General features: G+C 42.5%; 1 protein-coding gene across 5 annotated transcripts in view; it reads right to left on the bottom strand.

The window, feature by feature from the left end:
• The window catches only part of LOC122558236 (meckelin-like), a 143,106-nt gene that overhangs the window by 62,715 nt on the left and 61,362 nt on the right, over positions 1 to 19,029 (bottom strand). For 4 of the 5 annotated variants that reach the window (XM_087995724.1, XM_087995723.1, XM_087995722.1 and 1 more), the window contains exons 13-16: positions 17,581 to 17,683; positions 14,339 to 14,432; positions 8,743 to 8,799; positions 1,681 to 1,779 (exon numbers count right to left, since the gene is read on the bottom strand). In XM_087995724.1, the coding sequence (XP_087851850.1) occupies positions 1,681 to 1,779; positions 8,743 to 8,799; positions 14,339 to 14,432; positions 17,581 to 17,683 (353 nt within the window). The remainder of the gene's footprint in view (positions 1 to 1,680; positions 1,780 to 8,742; positions 8,800 to 14,338; positions 14,433 to 17,580; positions 17,684 to 19,029) is intronic. The other variant, XM_087995721.1, reaches the window with a different exon arrangement.

The raw sequence follows: 19,029 nt of genomic DNA, 5'->3' as shown, positions 1-19,029 counted from the left end.
AAAGCTAGAATTGGAAAGCAGGGAATTAGTGAATAACCATGGATGGCAGACAGAAAAACGTTGTCTACGGAATGGACAACAAGGATTTGTGGAATGTACCTCAATGCAAGGAGCAGAGACTGAACACATAGACACTTGGAAGTATGTCATTGCTATTGGCTTAAAAGCAGGATGGGAATAGCGGGTCAACATTCTTGGTCATAGGGTTTTCAGGCAGCATAGTGAAAGGGTTGGGAGGGTGTGAGGGTTGGCCAAAAGTTAGATGAAAGAAAGAAGCAATGTTGTTGGGTGACTGTTATCTATTGGGTGCTGTGGTTCTATTCGCCGAGCTGGAAGGTTTTGTTGCAAACGTTTCGTCCCCTGGCTAGGCGACATCATCAGTGCTTGGGAGCCTCCTGCGAAACGCTTCTTTGATGTTTCCTCCGGTGTTTATAGTGGTCTGTCCCTGCTGCTTCTGGTTGTCAGTTTCAGCTGTCCGCTGTAGTGGTCAATATACCAACCACTACAGCGGACAGCTGAAACTGACAACCGGAAGCGGCAGGGACAGACCACTATGAACACCGGAGGAAACATCAAAGAAGCGCTTCGCAGGAGGCTCCCAAGCACTGATGATGTCGCCTAGCCAGGGGACGAAACGTTTGCAACAAAAACTTCCAGCTCGGCGAACAGAACCACAGTGACTGTTATCTGCTTAGGGGTCTTGTGAAAATTGGCTGTTACCTTCCCCACATTAAAACCATAACCCCACTAATGAAAGTGCCTCATTTTTTGTCAGTTGGTTGGGTATTTTTCTTTATTTCAAAAATAAACTTTATTCATAAAAATATTTTGATATCTATACAATTGGTGATGCCATTCATCTGTGTACATTGCATTTCTTTACATACACAGATCAGACTGAATCATTTGTATATATAGGTCTGTATGTTGACCATCCAGATGTTTAGCTGAGGCGTCAGCGGAGCCCAATTATTGAGTGTGCCCCCTGTTCTTCTTCGACAGGCAGACCACACACGGTGGTCTTTGCCCACCCCGCCTTGGTGGCAGCTGCCCCAGGCTTCAGTGCGTCCCTCAGCACATAGTCCTGGACCTTGGAATGTGCCAGTCTGTAACACTCAGTCAGGGTCAACTCCTTCAGCTGGAAGACCAAAAGGTTTTGGGCAGACCAAAGAATGCCTTTCACCGAGTTGATGATCTTCCAGGCACAGTTGATGTTCATCTCAGTGTGCGTCCCGGGGAACAGGCCATACAGCACAGAGTCCCACGTCATGTAGCTGCTCGGGACGAACCTTGACAAACACCACTGCATTCCTCTCCAGCCTTCCTTTGTGTAGGCACATTCCAGAAGGAGCTGTGTGACAGTCTCATCCCCTCCACAGCCGCTTCGAGGGTAGCGTGCGGTGGGGCAGAGAGTCCGGGTGTGCATAAAGGATCTCACAGGCAGACCCCTTCTCACCACCAGTCAAGCCATGTCTTGGTGCTTGAATGGAAGTTCTGGAGATGAGGCATTCTGCCAAATGACTGACAGTCTACTCAGAGAACTGCTCAACATGACCTGCCCTCTCCATTTCCCGAAGTTGGTTGGGTATTGCTGAGATCATGAGGGTTCTATATAAATGCAAGTCTTTTCTTTATCAATGGAGAGATGCATCTATACAGCAACTTTAAGGCTGTACTTACCACCACGTCTATAAATTCTAAACCGCTCCTCCGTCTCCAGCTGCTTGTCTCTAGCATAGCAACGAAAACAGCCAGAGAACCAAGGACACCCAAGGCTATCTACACAGTGAAATAAAATACAGCAAGTCAGAGGAGCTAAGGGCAAATTTAAAGAATCAGGAGACTTATGAAAAATTGTTGGTAACAGGTTCATAGGATAATAAACTTAAATAATATACATTTTATTATCAAACATGTGCTTGATAGTACAGAACTTGAACACTTTTGTCAATGATTTTTCATCTTCCATTCATCAGGACTAATGCAGAAATATCAAAATTCAAACAATCACCATGATTTACACCTCGGATAAAAAGGTACAAATTAATGTTAACTCTGATTTCGCTCCACAGATGCTGCCAGACCTGCTGAGATTTTCAAGCAATTTCTGTTATTGTTTCTTAAATTGATTGTTCATGTCGTTATTAAAAATGGTCTGCCTACGACATAATTGAGCAACATAATGAGTGAATTTCCATGCTGCTGTGATTGATACCTGGACATACATCCCAGTTGGAATCAAAGAGCATGTTCCTTTGGTTATGTGTAACAGGCAGTGTATAGATTGTAGGCAGAAGTGGGTACTGCAGATACTGGAGATTAGAGTCAAGATTAGAGTGGTGGTGGAAAAGCACAGCAGGTCAAGCAGCATCTGAGGAGCAGGGAAATCGATGTTTCAGGCAAAAGATAGATACAGATAAGAGAGTATAGATTGTACTCAACCACCCTGTATACACAAAACCCAAAGCAAACCATCCACTGTTAAATATAATTTCACAATTGGGCAGTACTTATTATGCAATCCTGAGCGTGCTAAGAGAGACTTATTGCCTTATGGACTTAACATTTTGTTCAACTACCTCACAGCATGTATAGAGAGATAAACCCACAGTAGACTATTACATTTGTGAGACCTTGCTGTGTGTAAATTGAGTGCTAATTTTGACTGGACTTGCTACTTGTATTTCACACATAGTTACATGTGTGAAAGAATTCAGCTGAAGAATTCTCTCCTGGAATACAGTAGCTAATCTAAACTGCTTGTGAAGAAGTTTTTTTTAGAAAGTAGAGTCCTTCTGATGATTGGGAATGTGACAGACCATCCTGACCCATTATCCAGATCTTCATTATCAATGTGGTTGGGTCTGGCTGCAATTAGCCTCTTCACGTTCAAATCATTGTTGAAGCTCAACACTGGGGTAAGGAACCAAAGGAGTAAACAATTTCACAGCAAGGAGTCAGAGTTTTCAGTGGAAGAGAGGCAGATCAGTGCAGAAGGAAAAGGCTTCAGAGTCATAGTGAGATGGCAAAATTGTGAGTCTTTGGAATTCCCTTCCTCAAAAGGCAGTGAGTGGTTACAAAATCTTCAGAATATATTTAAGTCAGAGTAAGATAGATTCTTGATTACCATATTGAAAGATTGTCAGGAGCGTGAAGGATCCCAGAGTTGAGGTCAAAATCAGATCAGCCATGATCTTATTGAAGGGTGAAGCAGATCTGGAAGGGCCGAGTGGCCTACTCCTGTCCCTTATCCATATGTTTGTAACATGGCACCGTTCGTTCCTGGCAAGGGGCTGGATTTCAGTGGGATGCACTTTATTGTAGGGAACCAGCCCACAGGATTGGTCTCCCACCTGAAACCAGGAGACCACGTCTAGGACAGGAGTGACATCCGGGGACAGTGACCAGGTAAATGACGGCGGTGTGGAGGTTGGCGGATCTTTGGGAGAAAAAGGTTGGCGGGGTAGTCTGGAGCAAAGGGAAAGCCTTGTGAGACTAAAGGAGCACACTAGCATTTCTCAGACCCACAAAGAAGAGCTCTAGGATTACCTGAAAGGATTTTCCCATATTCACGGCTAGTTATAGACCGTGTAGTAGAGCATGGACACGTCTTCTACTCTGAGACTGGTTAAAATCCTACTGGAGTCCGATAGGTGCATTGGTGCTGCCTTTTATAAATCTCTGACACATCCAACTCACCAGGAGGTGGCTGCCTCATTTGCCTGTAAAACTCCATTTATTTTGTAAATGGTAAGGAGTTTGTCAATCTTCTAATTTTTAGTTGCAATCCTATTCCATTTCCATTAAGCGGAAAGAGTTAAAATCAACCACTCAACACCCTAACAGCAATGACCTACACTGACTCTAACATCACAAAACATTCCAAGGTCTTTGACCAGAGCAAAAATGACAGGTTTCATCAAATATGAAAGAGGGAAAGATCCGTGCGTTACACTGACACTTGTTTACAGGAGTCACAAAGATAAGAACAGCGCCTGAAAGAGATAACTCTGAACAGACATTTGGCACATGTTCAAGGCTGCAACATAATCTTGCAGTTTTAAAGTCTATTTACTGACATTACCCAAAACCCTGTCTGCTTGTTAATTCTCTGAGCCATTATCTAATCTCCGGGGTTACCATCAACCTTTTGGGCAGCACGGTCGCTCAGTGGTTAGCACTGCTGCCTCACAGCGCCAGGGACCCAGGTTCAATTCCAGCCTCGGGCACGTACTCCCTGTGCCTGCATGAGTTTCCTCTAGGTGTTCCTAGCCTCTGACAGTCCAAAGGAGTGGAGTTTAGAGGGATTGGCCAGGCTTAATTGCCCATGGGGTCCAGGGATATGCAAGCTAGATGGATTAGCCGTGGGAAACGCAGGGTTTTAAGAATGGGGTGGGTCTGCGTGGGATGCTCTTCGGAGGGTTAGTGTGGATGTGATGGGCCGAATGACCTGCTTCCACGCTATCAGGATTCTATGATTCATTTGTTGAGGTGAAATGCTGAATGCAGAACCCTGAGAGACATGCTTTCAAATCAGGGACAGATCTACAGAACCTTAGACTAAGCCTGCAATCCTTACCCTTAATCATTGAAGTATCCACTATAGCAGAGGAAAGTTATTCCTTCCCTCATGTATGTATTTACTGTTTCACCTTATGCACTACAGTGAATGTATAGGTTCTTCTTCAATGGTTGCCAAGATATTCACTGTCAATCATTTGCCCACAATGTTTCATTATTAAAATTGTTACAAGTAAAACCACAGCAATTTAGAGCTGAGGAATCAGGGAACGTACACTCAGAAATAAGGAAAATTGCTGGGAGAAAATTAAGAAGGAAACGTGAACTACACTGATCCTGGAATAACTCATCAATAGAAACGATCAATTATGAACTAACTAAATCACAAACACTCAGCATATATTCCCAGAGTTCCCATTCCCATTTGTAATTCCCTGTTCTCTCGGATCCTAGAATCTGTTCCCTAAATAACTCTGGAGGAAACATTCTTTCCTCTCAGAAGACTATGAGCCTTTGGAATTCTCTCCCTCAAAAGGCATTGGATGCAGAATCTTTCAGTATTTTTAAAGTCAGAGGTAAATGAATTCTTGATTGCCCAGGTGCTGAAAGATTATCAGGGATATGTAGGGATGTAGGTTAAAGTCAGACCAGCCATGATCTTACTGAATGGCGGAGCAGGTTCGAAGGGCCGAATGGCCTATCTTGTTATTCGTTCGAATACTTCTGATGCACACCTCCTCCCAAACATCAATATGCATTTATCTAGCACTTTTGGAAAGTATTCCAAGCTGTGGTTTTCAAGCTAAATTTGACATTGAGCCAGGTAAAGAAATATTATTCCTGATGAAGGGCTTTTGCCCGAAACATTGATTTTCCTGCTCCTTGGATGCTGCCTGACCTGTTGTGCTTTTCCAGCACTACTCTAATCTTGACTCTAATCTCCAGTATCTGCAGTACCCACTTCTGCCTAAGGAAATATTATGACAGGTTAACAAAAGCATGGTCAAAAAGGGACTGTGGAGTATGAGTTGACCACTGAAGTTTCGATAATACCTTCCAAAAACAAGGATCAGTTTACACACTATATTTAAAATGTGTCAAGTCAAGCAGCAATAAGGAAGGTAAATACTCAACCTGTCTCCCTTTGATGAGACAGGAAAAACATACACCACTCATGGGGGATGTTGGCAAAGCTGGCAGGAGAGAAGGAATTTGGGTGGCACGGTGGCTCAGTGGTAAGCACTGCTATCTCACAGCACTAGGGAACCAGGTTCAATTCCAGCCTTGGGCGACTGTCTGTATGGAGTTTGCACATTCTGCATGGGTTTCCTCCCAGAATCCAAAGATATGCAGATTAGGTGAATTGGCCATGCTAAATTGCCCACAGTGTTCAGGGATGTGTAGGTTAGGTGCATTAGTCAGGGGTAAATGTTGAGTAATGGGTTTGGGTGGTTTCTCTTCAGAGGGTCGGTGTGGACTTGATGGGCTGAAAGGCCTGTTTTCACACTGTAGGGATTCTATGATGAATATTTTCAGTCTTTCACTTGATAAATCCAGTTTGTCCTGTTGCAAATGACGTTTGTACCGAAACCAATCACTTTCACCCGGGGGGGGAAATCTCCCATTATTAACTGGTCTAGCCTCCAAGTGACTCCAGACCAACAGCAATGTGTCTGACTCTTAACTGGGCAGTTAGGGATGGGCAGGAAATGCTAGTCCAGCCAATGATGTCCAAATCCAATGAAGTAATTAACAAGAAATATATTGAACATGTGTTAAATGGTATTGCAAATGTTAGTGTCTTTTTCCTCCCTATTATAATTTACCAAAAGGAAAACATGTTAATCTGTACTTCCCTAATTGGTCAATGTAGAACTCCATTAAAAAGTTACAGTGCTGCTTTAAGGTCAATCAAAATCCTGCACACTCTGTAAATATAAAAACTATTTGTTTATTCAACTTCAGTGGCCCTTTAGTGTCCCTGGCTCAAATTTCAGCAAATTGCAAAATCTCTGCAGGTTACTTTTCCCCAGGGCAGGATTGACTGGTACGAGAAGTCATAGTTTGAAGATATTAGGAGGAAGGTATAAAGGAGACGTCAGAGGTAGGTTTTTTACCACAGAGAGTTGTGAATGCATGGAATGCGTTACCAGCGGTGGTGGTGGAAGTAGAGTCATTGGGGACATTTAAGTGACTGCTGGATATGCACATGGACAGCAGTGAATTGAGGGGTGCGTAGGTTGTTACTATGTTTTACATTAGCATTAAATCTTGGCACAACGTCGTGGGCCAAAGGGCCTATTCTGTGCTGTACATTTCTACGTTCTATTTTACAGCAGTCCCCAGTGTTGTTTTGGTACAATGTGCACACACCTCTGCCTGTAGAGCCCTGTTTACAGTGTAGTTTTGTAGGAAACATTTTCCCAAGTGTTTTACATGAACATCCTGATCTGAAAAATTTTACCTGCATAATTTTTTTGTAAATTGTCCACATTGTTTCAATATACAATACAATACCCTTTTATTGTCATGTGTACTCCATTGTAGGAGTACAATGAACAGCGCTTACAATATATGCCTTCTTATGGTGACATCTTAGGTACAAGTATGAGGTACAATTCTCAGATACAACAGACATCTCAGTAAATAGATATTACAATACATGATGCTTTTAAACATAAACCTTTATCTTTCATACAACTATAAACCTTGATGATGTTTCCCCATGAATTAATTCGTATAATCACACTTGATTTCCAGATTTAATAAAAAAAATTTGAAGCTAGTAAAATTGAAGCAGCCAGGACAAATTATTAGTAGAAAAGAGCAGGAGGTGAGGGTTGGGGCTCTCACATTATAAACTGAGTAAAGACCTAACAGTGCACTTTGGTATTGAATGGGGTCACCTTCAAAGCTCCCCCTAATATTTCCTGCCACTGCCTGCAGTTCAGAGAACCGTGTATGGCAGTACCTTCCAGAAACAAAAACTTTTCCTCAGAATGCCAATCAGTGTGTGCGGAACCTTCTGGCTGCCTTGCAGCTTAGAGGGAGCACGTTTCATCTTACACGCAGGGTCAACTTATATACTGCACTATACCATGGGATTCGAAAAGCACCCTAGAGGAGGAAAGAAAGTGGTTGAGGGGATCAGGGAAGGTATTCCATAGTTTAAAGCCAAAAGAAGCAAAATCCCAGATGTCAAGACTTCTTTGTCTAATGCCCTGACATCTCAGAGCCTGTCCCCATTGTTTTCAGAATTCCCCCTCTGCTACCTCTCAGACTCTGGATTACCTTCAAAATACTAGACCCTGAGACCCACACTTGGCGACTGTCAAAGCCCAGAGTCTGTTTCCTGGGGCGGAAATGCGTTAATACATCAGGACCATAATAACACTTAGAGAGTGTTTGCTCTATTCTTGTAAAACCGCAGAGTCTTTATTAACATGGGCCCTGCCAGATAAAGAATGTTTTACTTTAAAACTTTTACAATTAAAAAGAAAATCATCCTTCCATTGTCTGCAGACACTCGGCAAGGCCGACATTGGTTGCCCATCCTTAGTTGCCCTAGACAGCAAGAGTCAGTGCCATTGTTGTGAAGCTGGAATCATATGTACACCCAACCAGGTTAGGATGGCAGATTTTCTTCTCCAATAATAAACCAGATGAATGTGGGGACAATAATTGACCAGCATGAACCTGATATAGTCATGATCGAACCTTGTATAACTGAGAGACCTTATAAAGGAGACATTAACCTGTAAATAAATGTTGCTGTTCAAATGTACCTCAATGGCAGACATATTTAAGAGGAAATAAGACTGTCCCATATCAACCAGCCAAAACAATAGGTTTTCAATGACAATGCATAGTCACCATTACTGAGATCTCCTTTCCTTTTTTAATTATACAAATTTTATGAAGTTCAAGTCTGTCAGCTACCACAGTGAGATTTGAACTACTGTCCCCAGAGCCCATGTTTCTGGAGTGCTAGTCTAGTGACGCTACCACTATCCCACTGCGTCCCCACCAGCACTCAGCTGAAAATTATCTTTAATATTCGGCAAGTGTTCCGCCGAAGTTATCTGCAAAAACAGTACGGCTGAAAGGCAAAGAGATGATTACTGGGTCTGTGATGCGTTAACGGTGTCATGTTCTAATTATCCTTCAATAAGATTAATGGACGGAATTAGCAAAAAATGTGGGCTTTATCATAATACTTACATCAGTGTCTCTCTTGTGTGCAAAATAGTTCATTTCATAATGTGTAGTAAATGTCACCTAGAGGATAAAACGATAAATAAGGAATCTTTCACAAGGCATTGTCAGTTCCTACAGGTACACTGGGTAACCAAGGCAACATTCATTACAGAAGTAATTCTTTCCTGGCATCAATTCACAAGAACACTCCACAGCTAAAGATATAATGCCTCAAGTATCTTCTAGAAATGTTTTTTGATTTATTTGGAGCTTATTCAGCCCTTTTCAAATCACAATTTATTGCATTGTGACCTAGTTTCAAGGATGTGAACTGAGCCAAATCAAGTTCCTACAAGAAATGCAGCCCAGTTCTCCTGTAATTTCTCACTGCAAGATTCAGGAGAAATCTCACCACCCAGTGAGAATATGGAACACATTAGCACAAGGTCCGCCTTCAAGTGAATAGCATGGATGCATTTAAGGAGAAACGAGATAAGCATGAGGGAGAAACGATTTAGAAGTTCATCTTAGTGAAGTTAGATAAAGAGGGGAGGGAGATAGTTCACATGAACCATAAACACCATGGCAGACAGCCCATTTCTGCACTGCCAACTCTGTGTAATTTAATGTAAAAGTAGCTGCTTTTGTTCACCCCACTTGCTCTGTCTCTTCAGAACCACTGAGAATATGAACTTCGTCAAAATGATTGAATTATTTACTAATCTGTTTCAATCATAATTAACTTCTTCATCCAAGAATGAGACACAATGGAAGTGGCTTGATTTTTTTATCTGTTTATTTTTAAAATGTGCTCCCTCTTCAATCTGAAGGCTCTGATGTCTACCAGAAGATCAAAGTCTGGGTGGTTAGACCCAGTAAACTATTCAGCCCTGAAGGCCTCACAGTCAGACTTGACCCTGTCCATATCAACAATTATTTCAATAAGAGTGACAGAAATAGAAAGGTTTTCCCCTACATTGAGACATTGAGCTAAATTGAAGCATCTCAAATGCAGTCTCAATGGAAGGCTGAGCAGACCAGCAACCTATTTCAGATTTCCTCCTTGTGGAATGGTTTAGAACACTGAAGGTGCGATATAAATGCAAGCTGCTTGCTGTTCTACCTTAGCTCCATAAGTCACTGCTATGGATATCAGGAATCATTGGGAAGTATCTCGAAGGTAACGTGGCAATGACTTTGGGTCAGATTTGGGGGAATATAGCAGCAGCAGCAGACCATTCAGTCCCTCATACCTGCTCCACCTTTGTGATCGTGGCTGATTATCAACCTCCACCATATTCCCAAGGAATCCCCATTACTGTTGGGGTTATTAGTAATCTAATAATCTCCATCTTGAATTTTCTTAATGACCAAGCTTCCACAACCCAATGGGGTACAGAATTCTAATGATTCACCATCACCTGAGTTAAGGTTTCTCCTCATCTCAATCCTAAATGGTTAGCTTTTTTATTCTGAGGTTCACATTCCGGGTTTTAGACCGCACAAGCAGGGGAAATACCCTTTCTGCATCTACTTAGTTGGTTCTTTTTGTAATTTTCTATGTTTCTATTCTTCCATATTTTAGACAATAAAGTCCCAATGTCATCAGCCACTTCTCATGCATAGTCCCACTGTCCCAGGCGCCCATTTGATGAACCTCTGCTGCACTCCCTCAGCAGTAAGAATCTTTCCCTTTTATCATGTGATAAATTTATGGCTTTAAGAGGTTGTTTTGTCCTGTTTTTTTTTTAAGAGGTTTTAAGGCAGAGCTTCTGAGTGGTATACCAGAGCCACTAGACTAAACAGTTTGTCAGTTTTTTTTTGTGGAACAACAGAAGAAGCCTGAATGGGTGTAGTCAGGCTTCTACAGAACCAGGATTTTCTGTTTTTAGTTTTCAGCAGTTATTGTTGGGGTCTTGAAGAAATGGAAGTTATTTTTTTTCCCCTCTCTCTCTGTCACAGCCAAAAGCTGGGGTTTCTCTTCCTACTCCTGTGGTTGCATGAGAGACAATCTGTTTTTAGAATTTGCCCTTTGCTCAGGGTGTGTTCATGGGATGTTACTATAATGGAAGCTAATTAGTAATAGCTACTGTATCCATTATTCTGTTATGTTTTCCAATAAAGTTATGCCAGTTCCTTCTTTCTTTTGTGGTATTTTAACTGTAGTGCATGAATAAAGTGTGCTTTGCTTTAAACCCAGTAGTTTGGCCAATCAAATTGCATCTGGAATGCAACATCTTAAATGTAACTTTATATAAGAAAGAATTTAGGGTCTAGACTATCTTCGAAGTATTTTGAGGGGGTTTGGTCCAGTCCATAACATCAAGGGGATCAGAACTGCACACAATCCTCCAGGTGCAGTCTCACCAGTGTTCTATACAATTGAAGCAAGACACCTTTGCTCCTATACTCAAAGCCTGTTGCAATGAAAGCAATTATACCATTTTCCTCCCAAATTACTTGCTGCATCTGCATGCTAACATTTAGTGACTTTTGAAAGTGGAACATCAACACTTTCCAATCTCTCACCATTTAAGAAATACTCTACACCTGCATTCCTCTGACAAGAGTGGATAATCTCAGGAGTATCCACATTATATTCCCTCTGCCATGCTCTTGTTCACTCACTCAGTCTTCCAAAATCTCCTTCAAATCTCTTTATATCCTACTCACTTCCCTCCAAGTTTTCTATCATCTTTAAATTTGAAAATACTGCAATTGGCCTCAAATACAGATGTTTTCTATTCAACCTATTCATAGATATTATTATATACCTCTGGAGCAGTGGGACTTGAACCTTGGCCGCTTGACCTAGAGTTAGGGGATACTACTGCTGTGCCACAGAGCCTTTTAGATACAGTAACCACAGTCCCACTCTCTCATCACAGTGAGTCAACTGTGGTGGTTTAACCTGAGGGTCACCACACTTTAAAACAAAAGGAGAGGTGTTGAAGAACAGACCTTCATGGAATTGAACCCAAACTCTTGGCATCACAAACCAGCCATCCATCCAACTGAGCTTTGGTCCCTCATCCAAATTATTAAAGTAGCTGGGGCCCAAACATTGATTCTTGTGAAACCCCACCCATCACAGCATAACAACCTGAGAATGAGCCATTTATTCTCACTCTCTGCTTTCTGATGCTTAGCCGATCCTTAAGTGAGACTCATTTATCCAATCACATGAACGTCAACTTCATTTACCAACCTCCTATGTGGGACTTCATCAAAGGTCTTCTGAGTATGCAAATACACCACAAGCACTAGCTACCCTCTGTCAACTCTGCTAGTGTGACCTTCCAACTAAATAAAAACCGAAAGAATAGCGGATGCTGTAAATCAGAAAATAAACAGAAGTTATTGGAAAAGCTCAGCAGGTCTAGCAGCATCAGTGAAGAGAAATCAGGAATCCCCTCCAACTGCTGAAAGTGTAACACCTGACCATTTACCTCACTATCTAAGGGCCCAAACATAACTTCCAGGTGAAGCAGCACTCACTACTCACAACGTGGTCTCCTCTACACTGGGGAAATGAAGCGTAGACTGGGTGACCACTTTGCAGGACACCTACGTACTGCCTGCAACAAAGACCCTGAGCTTCCAGTTACCTGCTGCTTTAACATCCCACCCTGTTCCCTGGCCAACATCTCTATTTCAGGCTTGCTGCAATGCTCCAGTGAAGCTCAGCGCAAGCTGGAAGAACAGCATCACATTTTCTGCTTGGGGACCCTGCAGCCCTCTGGACTCATTAACGAGTTCAATACTTTTAGGGCCTGAACTCTCCCATGTCCTGGCCCCCTACCCCACACACCAGGCCTTGTTATCACATAGTCTGCCATTACACACTACCTATTGTTAGCCACCAACAGTCTCCATTAACAGTTATTCACTATCCCAGCCAGATTGTTATCCACTCATTTGTCTGTCCAATTGTTCTTCTCTCTCTCTGGGCTCTATTCTCACTTATCAGCTACTGTTTAACCCCTCCCCCCACCCTACCTTCTGCATATAAGCCAACATTTTTCTAGCTACCATCAGTTCTGAGGAAGGGTCACCGGACCTGAAACGTTAACTCTGATTTCTCCTCACAGATGCTGCCAGACCTGCTGAGCGTTTCCTCCAACAATTCTGTCAGGTTAGCTCAGTTGGCTGAATGGCTGGTTTGCAATGCGGAATGATGCCCATAGTGCAGGCTGATTTCTTACACCAGCTGAGGTCATGATGAAGGTCCTGCCTTTTCGACCTCTGCCCTTGCCTGAGGTGTGGTGACCTTTTGGTTAAATCACCATCAGTCGCCTCTCTCACTCTCTCTCTCTGATGACGGTGCAGGACTGTGGTGACTTTACCTTTAACATGATTTTCCCGTCATTACTGCATGTTAGTTCTGCACAAATTGATAATTATTTTAAAACTTCAAATAATCCTATCCCTTATAAATAGATTCCACTATTCTTCCCATTACTGAGACAGTCTAGCAGAGCAGCAGCTCCCTATGTTCTCTGCCCCTTCTTTATTAAATACTGGGGTTACATTTGAAATCTTCAAATTTGTAGGCACTGTTGTGGAATTAATAGGTTCATTAGATGCTCTATTAATATATTATTCTTAAACATGACATAAAGATTCAACTTTCTTCTTCATTTTAGATGCTGTGTATTGTATTTCACAAACTCAAGGCATCTTATTGTGTAGACAATGAAGTAGGTTTTAAGCTGTAATCCTTGGTGGAGTGTAGGAAATACAACAGAGAATTTCACGCAGCAAACTGCCACAGACAGCAATGTCATAAAGACTTTATAATGTGCTGTAGCGATGGTGATGATGGGAACCTATTGTCCAGGACATTGGTGACAACTCCCCTCCAATTAGTCACAAGATTATTTGATTTAATGGATAGTCTGATGGTTATCAGAAAGATGGCAACTCCAACTGTGCAGCACTCCCTCAGTGCTGACACTGGAGATGCTTCATCACTTTGACCCCCTACTCATTTGCCAGGACTTCAGAACTGATGAACTCTTGATCTATTCTCCTTGCAGTCCTCAGCGTTTAAAAAAGACAACCTTCAGTGAAAATTGCAAGACAGAACAATATTACAATTGTTTTTTTTTAAACTTGCTCATGGAACATGGGCATTACTAGTTAAGACAGTCTTTATTACGCCTTCCTAATTGCTGTGGGTCTGGGGTAACATGTAGGTCAGGCAGCAGCCAACGAGCAGGAGCAGGATTCCTGATGAAGAGCGTATGCTTGAAACATCGATTCTCCTGCTCCTCGGATGCAGCCTGACCTGCTGTGCTTTTCCAGCACCACTCGCTCAACTCTGAACTCCAGCACCTGCAACCCTCAGTTTCTCCTGGAGTAACATGGAGGCAAGACTAGTTAAAGAAGGCAGATTTCCTTCCCCAAAGATAATGGTGTCCAGCAGACTAAGTTTGTACTCCAGATGTTATTTTACATATTGAGTTCAAACTTCACCACGACTTGATGGAATTTGAACCTACATACCCAGACATTAGCCTGGGGATATGGATTACTAATCTAATTATATTACCTCTGCTAAATAAATTATGGGGATGAAGCTGGGGCCATTTTGCATTGAAATGAAAATAAAACATACTTGCGCCTCTGCGTGGAGATCCCGTACTTGAGCATACTGCACGGTGAGCAAAAATGGCGGCTCGCTGGTTGGGTTCCGAGTCGGCAAGTAGCTCCTGTCCAATGAAGCATAAGGGATTAAAATCAATGGACAGACTCAGGTAGGGCTTCAGGCCTTGTCAAAATCATATTCCCATTTAAAAGAAAACCACTGCAACAATGACAGGTACATCAGCAAAACTCCACAATTTAATACTTTGATCAAGATTACCTGCAGCCACCTTCAAAGGGTCTGGCTGTACAATTATAAAAAGGCACTGGAGAAGGTACAGGAAAGGTCTTCAAGAATAATGCCAGAAATGTGATGTTATATCCATCAGAAATGGATCGATGGGCTGGGTCTGCCTTCTCTTGAAGAAAAGAGGCAGAGGACTTTAATAAAATGAAAGTGGACACAGTGAGTATGTGAGAGAAGAGCAAAAAGTCACCAATATTAGTTCATCGAGACAAAATTCAGAAGGAATGTTTTCCCAGAAGGTGGTGAGAATGTTGAATTTACCGCCATGATTGTTGCATCATGGCATTGAGTCCCATAGCTCTGAGACAGTCACATGACATTGAGGAACCTGCCTCACATGTAGTCACTCTCTCTGTGTCATGAAATCAGTCAGCTATATGTGTGTAACATACAGTGACATAGAACATAGAAAAATACAGCGCAGTACAGGCCCTTTGGCCCTCGATGTTGCGCCGATCCAAGCCCACCTAACCCACACTAGCCCACTACCCTCCATAGTCATATCCAATGCCCGTTTAAATGCCAAATGACATCAGTAAGCACATAACCCAGTCTGGGATATTGCAGTCTTATCCACAGTTAGTTTTCTAAACTAACTTCAAGACATTCATCTCACAAGAACCTGATTGTCTGTGGTATATATTTGTGGTATGTGTTACAAAGTCTAAAACTGCTAACAGCATCAATAGTGAATGGTTGAGGTACACAAGAGAAGGCTATGACAATAAGTTAGGTAGGGAATGAGTGGAGAAGGCTCGAGTTGAATGTAAATGCTAGCATCAACTGATTGGGCTGCATGTCCTGTCTCTCTGTCTCATATTCAAACTAAACCTATATAGGAATACCAACATCAAACTTGCTATTCATCTACAGAAAAAAGTAACCTTTCACTTGAAAACTTAGTAAATCCCTTCAAAACAATAATGCCCCAAGTGTGAAATAGTTCTGCTGATTAAGATAAAGCTGTAGGTTTTACTCTAGCCAATACATTTATCAAAAGACCAGGTGAGCCCAACTCTGAAACCCAGCAAATGTTGGCACTGAGCATTGATCCTCCTTAAACAACAGGTAAAAAAGTTGATGTTAGGAAACGTTTTGGCTGCAAGCTCTTTTATAAGTGGTTTGCATATTTTTTCTCTGCACAGTTTTTCAAAACAGTTTTACAGCTTTCAAATAAACCTTTCCCGAACATTGGTCATTTGCAGAATTGTGGATGAAGTTGACAGCAGCGCCCTCTACAGAAAATAAACAGCAAATATCAACAATAATGCACTATATTTGAACACCATGGCACACACAACATAGAGGTAAAAACAATGACTGCAGATGCTGGAAACCAGATTCTGGATTAGTGGTGGTGGAAGAGCACAGCAGTTCAGGCAGCATCCAAGGTGCAGTAAAATCGACGTTTCGGGCAAAAGCCCTTCATCAGGAGGTTGGAAGGCTGTTACCATGTTTTATTTAATTTTTAAATTGAATCTATAGCTGGTTAGATGCACACCTATTCTTAATTGCCCTGGAGATGGTAGTGATGAGCTGCCTTCTTGAATTGCTGCAGTCCATGTAGTGACAGTAGGTCCCCAGTGCTGGGAGAGAGTAACATGAAAGAAACAGTGATACATCATTGCTAGTCACAGGAACCCTGAGAGTGTCGGACACCCTTTGATCCCAAAGTCATTCTCTCTCTCTCTCTCTCTGCCTCTAGTTGCTAGAAATCATATATTTGGGTAGTACTCTTGAAGAAATTGTGGTGAGTTGACATATTCAATAACCCTTGAATTACCGAATTGCATTCTTGCAGCAGGCACCAGGTTACACTTCTGTTTAGGACTGCCATAAAAGCATCGATATTTTATGTCTTACAAGGCTCCAAATCAATGCAGCACGAGGCTAAAGATGGCACAGTTCGATTGCACCTTGTGGAGGCATTAACCGGAGATAGGGAGTTAGGGACAGCAAAGTGGGAAGCCTGTACTGAGGCAGGTTTGTTCAGGTTTCACATGTTCTGGGCAATCTGTGCAGCTCTTAACCAGTCTTCATTTTTCACTGACCTATCTGGTCACGAGGCTGTGGGTTATCCTCACAGGAGATGGGTATGGGATTGTATGTGGAGGTGGGAGACATGATTCTTTTGGGGAAGTTTTTATTGTCCAGTATGAATTGCAGTTGGAAACTTGGGATGAAGGTTCAGATAAAATCCACTCAGCAGCAGCATTCTGACATCTTCAACAGGCTGGCCCCCGTAACCATCTCCCCCAAACTGGACCGCACCTCAAAATGGGCCACTCCACTCCCTCACTCAACAAGATGACAATCGCCCCTAACCAACCCCCACAGCCAAACAGATTACACCCTCCCATCATCCAACTCGAATAGGTCATACACCCTCCCACCCCTCTCAAACAGGTCAACCCCCTCCCACTAACAGGTCATCTCCCCATTAAACAGGTAACCCCCACCATAATCAGGTCACCCCCCCCCTTAAACAGGTCAACCCCCCCACAAACAGGTCACCTTCCCATAAACAGGTCAACCCTCTCCCACAAACAGGTCACCTTCCCCCCCCCCCCCCCCCAAACATGTCACACCACCCCCAGAAACAGGTCACACATCCCACTCAAACAGTTCACACACCCCCAACACCGTCTAAAACAGGTCCCTTCCCACATGAGCACACCTTCACCATCCCAACATTCGATAACTGGGCGATCTCTGCTTCAGTTGTATCGGCTGCATTGACCACCACCTGTATTCCTGCCAGGATTTCTATGACACTACAGCTGCTCTACATAGCGACTACCTTGTGGACTGTGTTGGACACTAAGGGCATGGATGGGTTCACCAACCACATCATGATGGGAAGAAGGGATTGAGACTGTGGAGGTCCAGAAAACTGAAGCACAGAGCAAACTAAAGTCTCAGGCAAAAGGATTCTGCACTGGAATCTTTCATGATTGTTCTCTCACCTTAGTACAATGTCTTTCGCGAAGGTGACAGAGCTCGGTGGGTTACTCAGGCTGCTTCTCCTCCCTGTCAAACCATCAACCAAAAAGAATCTCCGGAATTCTCCTGCAAACAAGAAGAAAGCTCCTATTTTGATAACACCTTGCACAGCCTCAGGAAATCCCCAAGTGCCCCCACAACCGATTCGATACCTCTGAAGGGTGCAGTCACTGACACTATCGTAACGCAGGCAGCACGACAGCCAATTTACACTAAAGCAAGCTCCCATAAACAGCCATAACCAGATAACCTGCTTCTCTGATGATCATCAAGGAGTCTGGGACTCTGGGAATAACTCCATTGCTTTTTTTTTGAAATAATGCCACAGGTTCTTTTGCATCTACCAAGTGAGAAGATAGGGTCCTTGGTCTCATACCTCATCTGTTCAACAGTGTAGCTTGACTGTGCAGCACTTCCATTGTACTGCACTGAGTGTCTACCTGCATTCTGTGTCTAAAGTCTGCAACGTAGAGGGAAGAATGCTAGTAACCAAGCAAGTTTTTTTTAAAAACATTAACTCATGGGGCCAACATTTATTGCCCATCTCTAGTTGCCTTTGAGAAGATGGTGGTGAGCTGTCTATTGATGAGGTCTTTCGTGGTGTTTGAAAGATTGAGAAATGCCCCCATTCAAACATATAAAACTCTACACGGTTTGACAGGGTTCCTTCATCATTCTTTTTTCCAGTGGTGCCTTTCCCATTTGATTGGCTTTTATAGATGGCATTAGTTGTCAAGGTTGGTCTGAGATGTCCCAGCACTCTCCAACATTCAGTTCCTTTCAATATGGTTTTAAACTGTATCACCTTTTTTATTTAACCCATGTTTTTCCAGGTTGAAAGCTCTGACAGAGTTCAGAAATAATTCTAATTTGTAAAAATGATCTCTCAAGTTGGCAGATTGTTGTAAAAGCCACTCGTTCAATTAATTTCCAAAAACTCTGCCATCGTTACCCAACCCAGCCTCTGCCCAACACTATAAGACTCTCAACCATATTTCTGAAATGACTGAATCAAGACAATGCAATCCAGGATGGACCATAAATGCCAGTGAGGTTGAATACACTCGATAACTGGATGAATATACGGGGAGGTTCTTGAGTCCATTCACAAGTCGAACAGAATACATGGTTAAGAACATGATACAGAACAATATAAAATAGTCGTTTGTAAGTATGAGAAAATGTTTGTATGTCAGATTTTTGAAATTATGCCTTTGTGTGGGATCACATTTGTAAGTAAGTATGACCATTCATAAGTCAGATGTTCATAAATTAGACTCCCTGTTACTGTAATTTATCCAACAAGGAAACCAACCGGTTGGAGTTAAAAAAAAGTTGCATTAATCTGTCCAGGAACAATCAGTTCATTCCCAGAACTGAAGCAACTAGCCCACTACAAAAGCAAGGATCCA

This window comes from Chiloscyllium plagiosum, unplaced genomic scaffold (genome assembly GCF_037043375.1).
Source record: "Chiloscyllium plagiosum isolate Xiang-an unplaced genomic scaffold, Cpla_swu_hap1 HiC_scaffold_17, whole genome shotgun sequence".
NCBI classification, from domain to species: Eukaryota; Metazoa; Chordata; class Chondrichthyes; order Orectolobiformes; family Hemiscylliidae; genus Chiloscyllium; species Chiloscyllium plagiosum.
The sequence above is the reverse complement of the archived record's forward strand: the minus strand, read 5'-3'. Positions and strand labels throughout refer to the sequence as shown.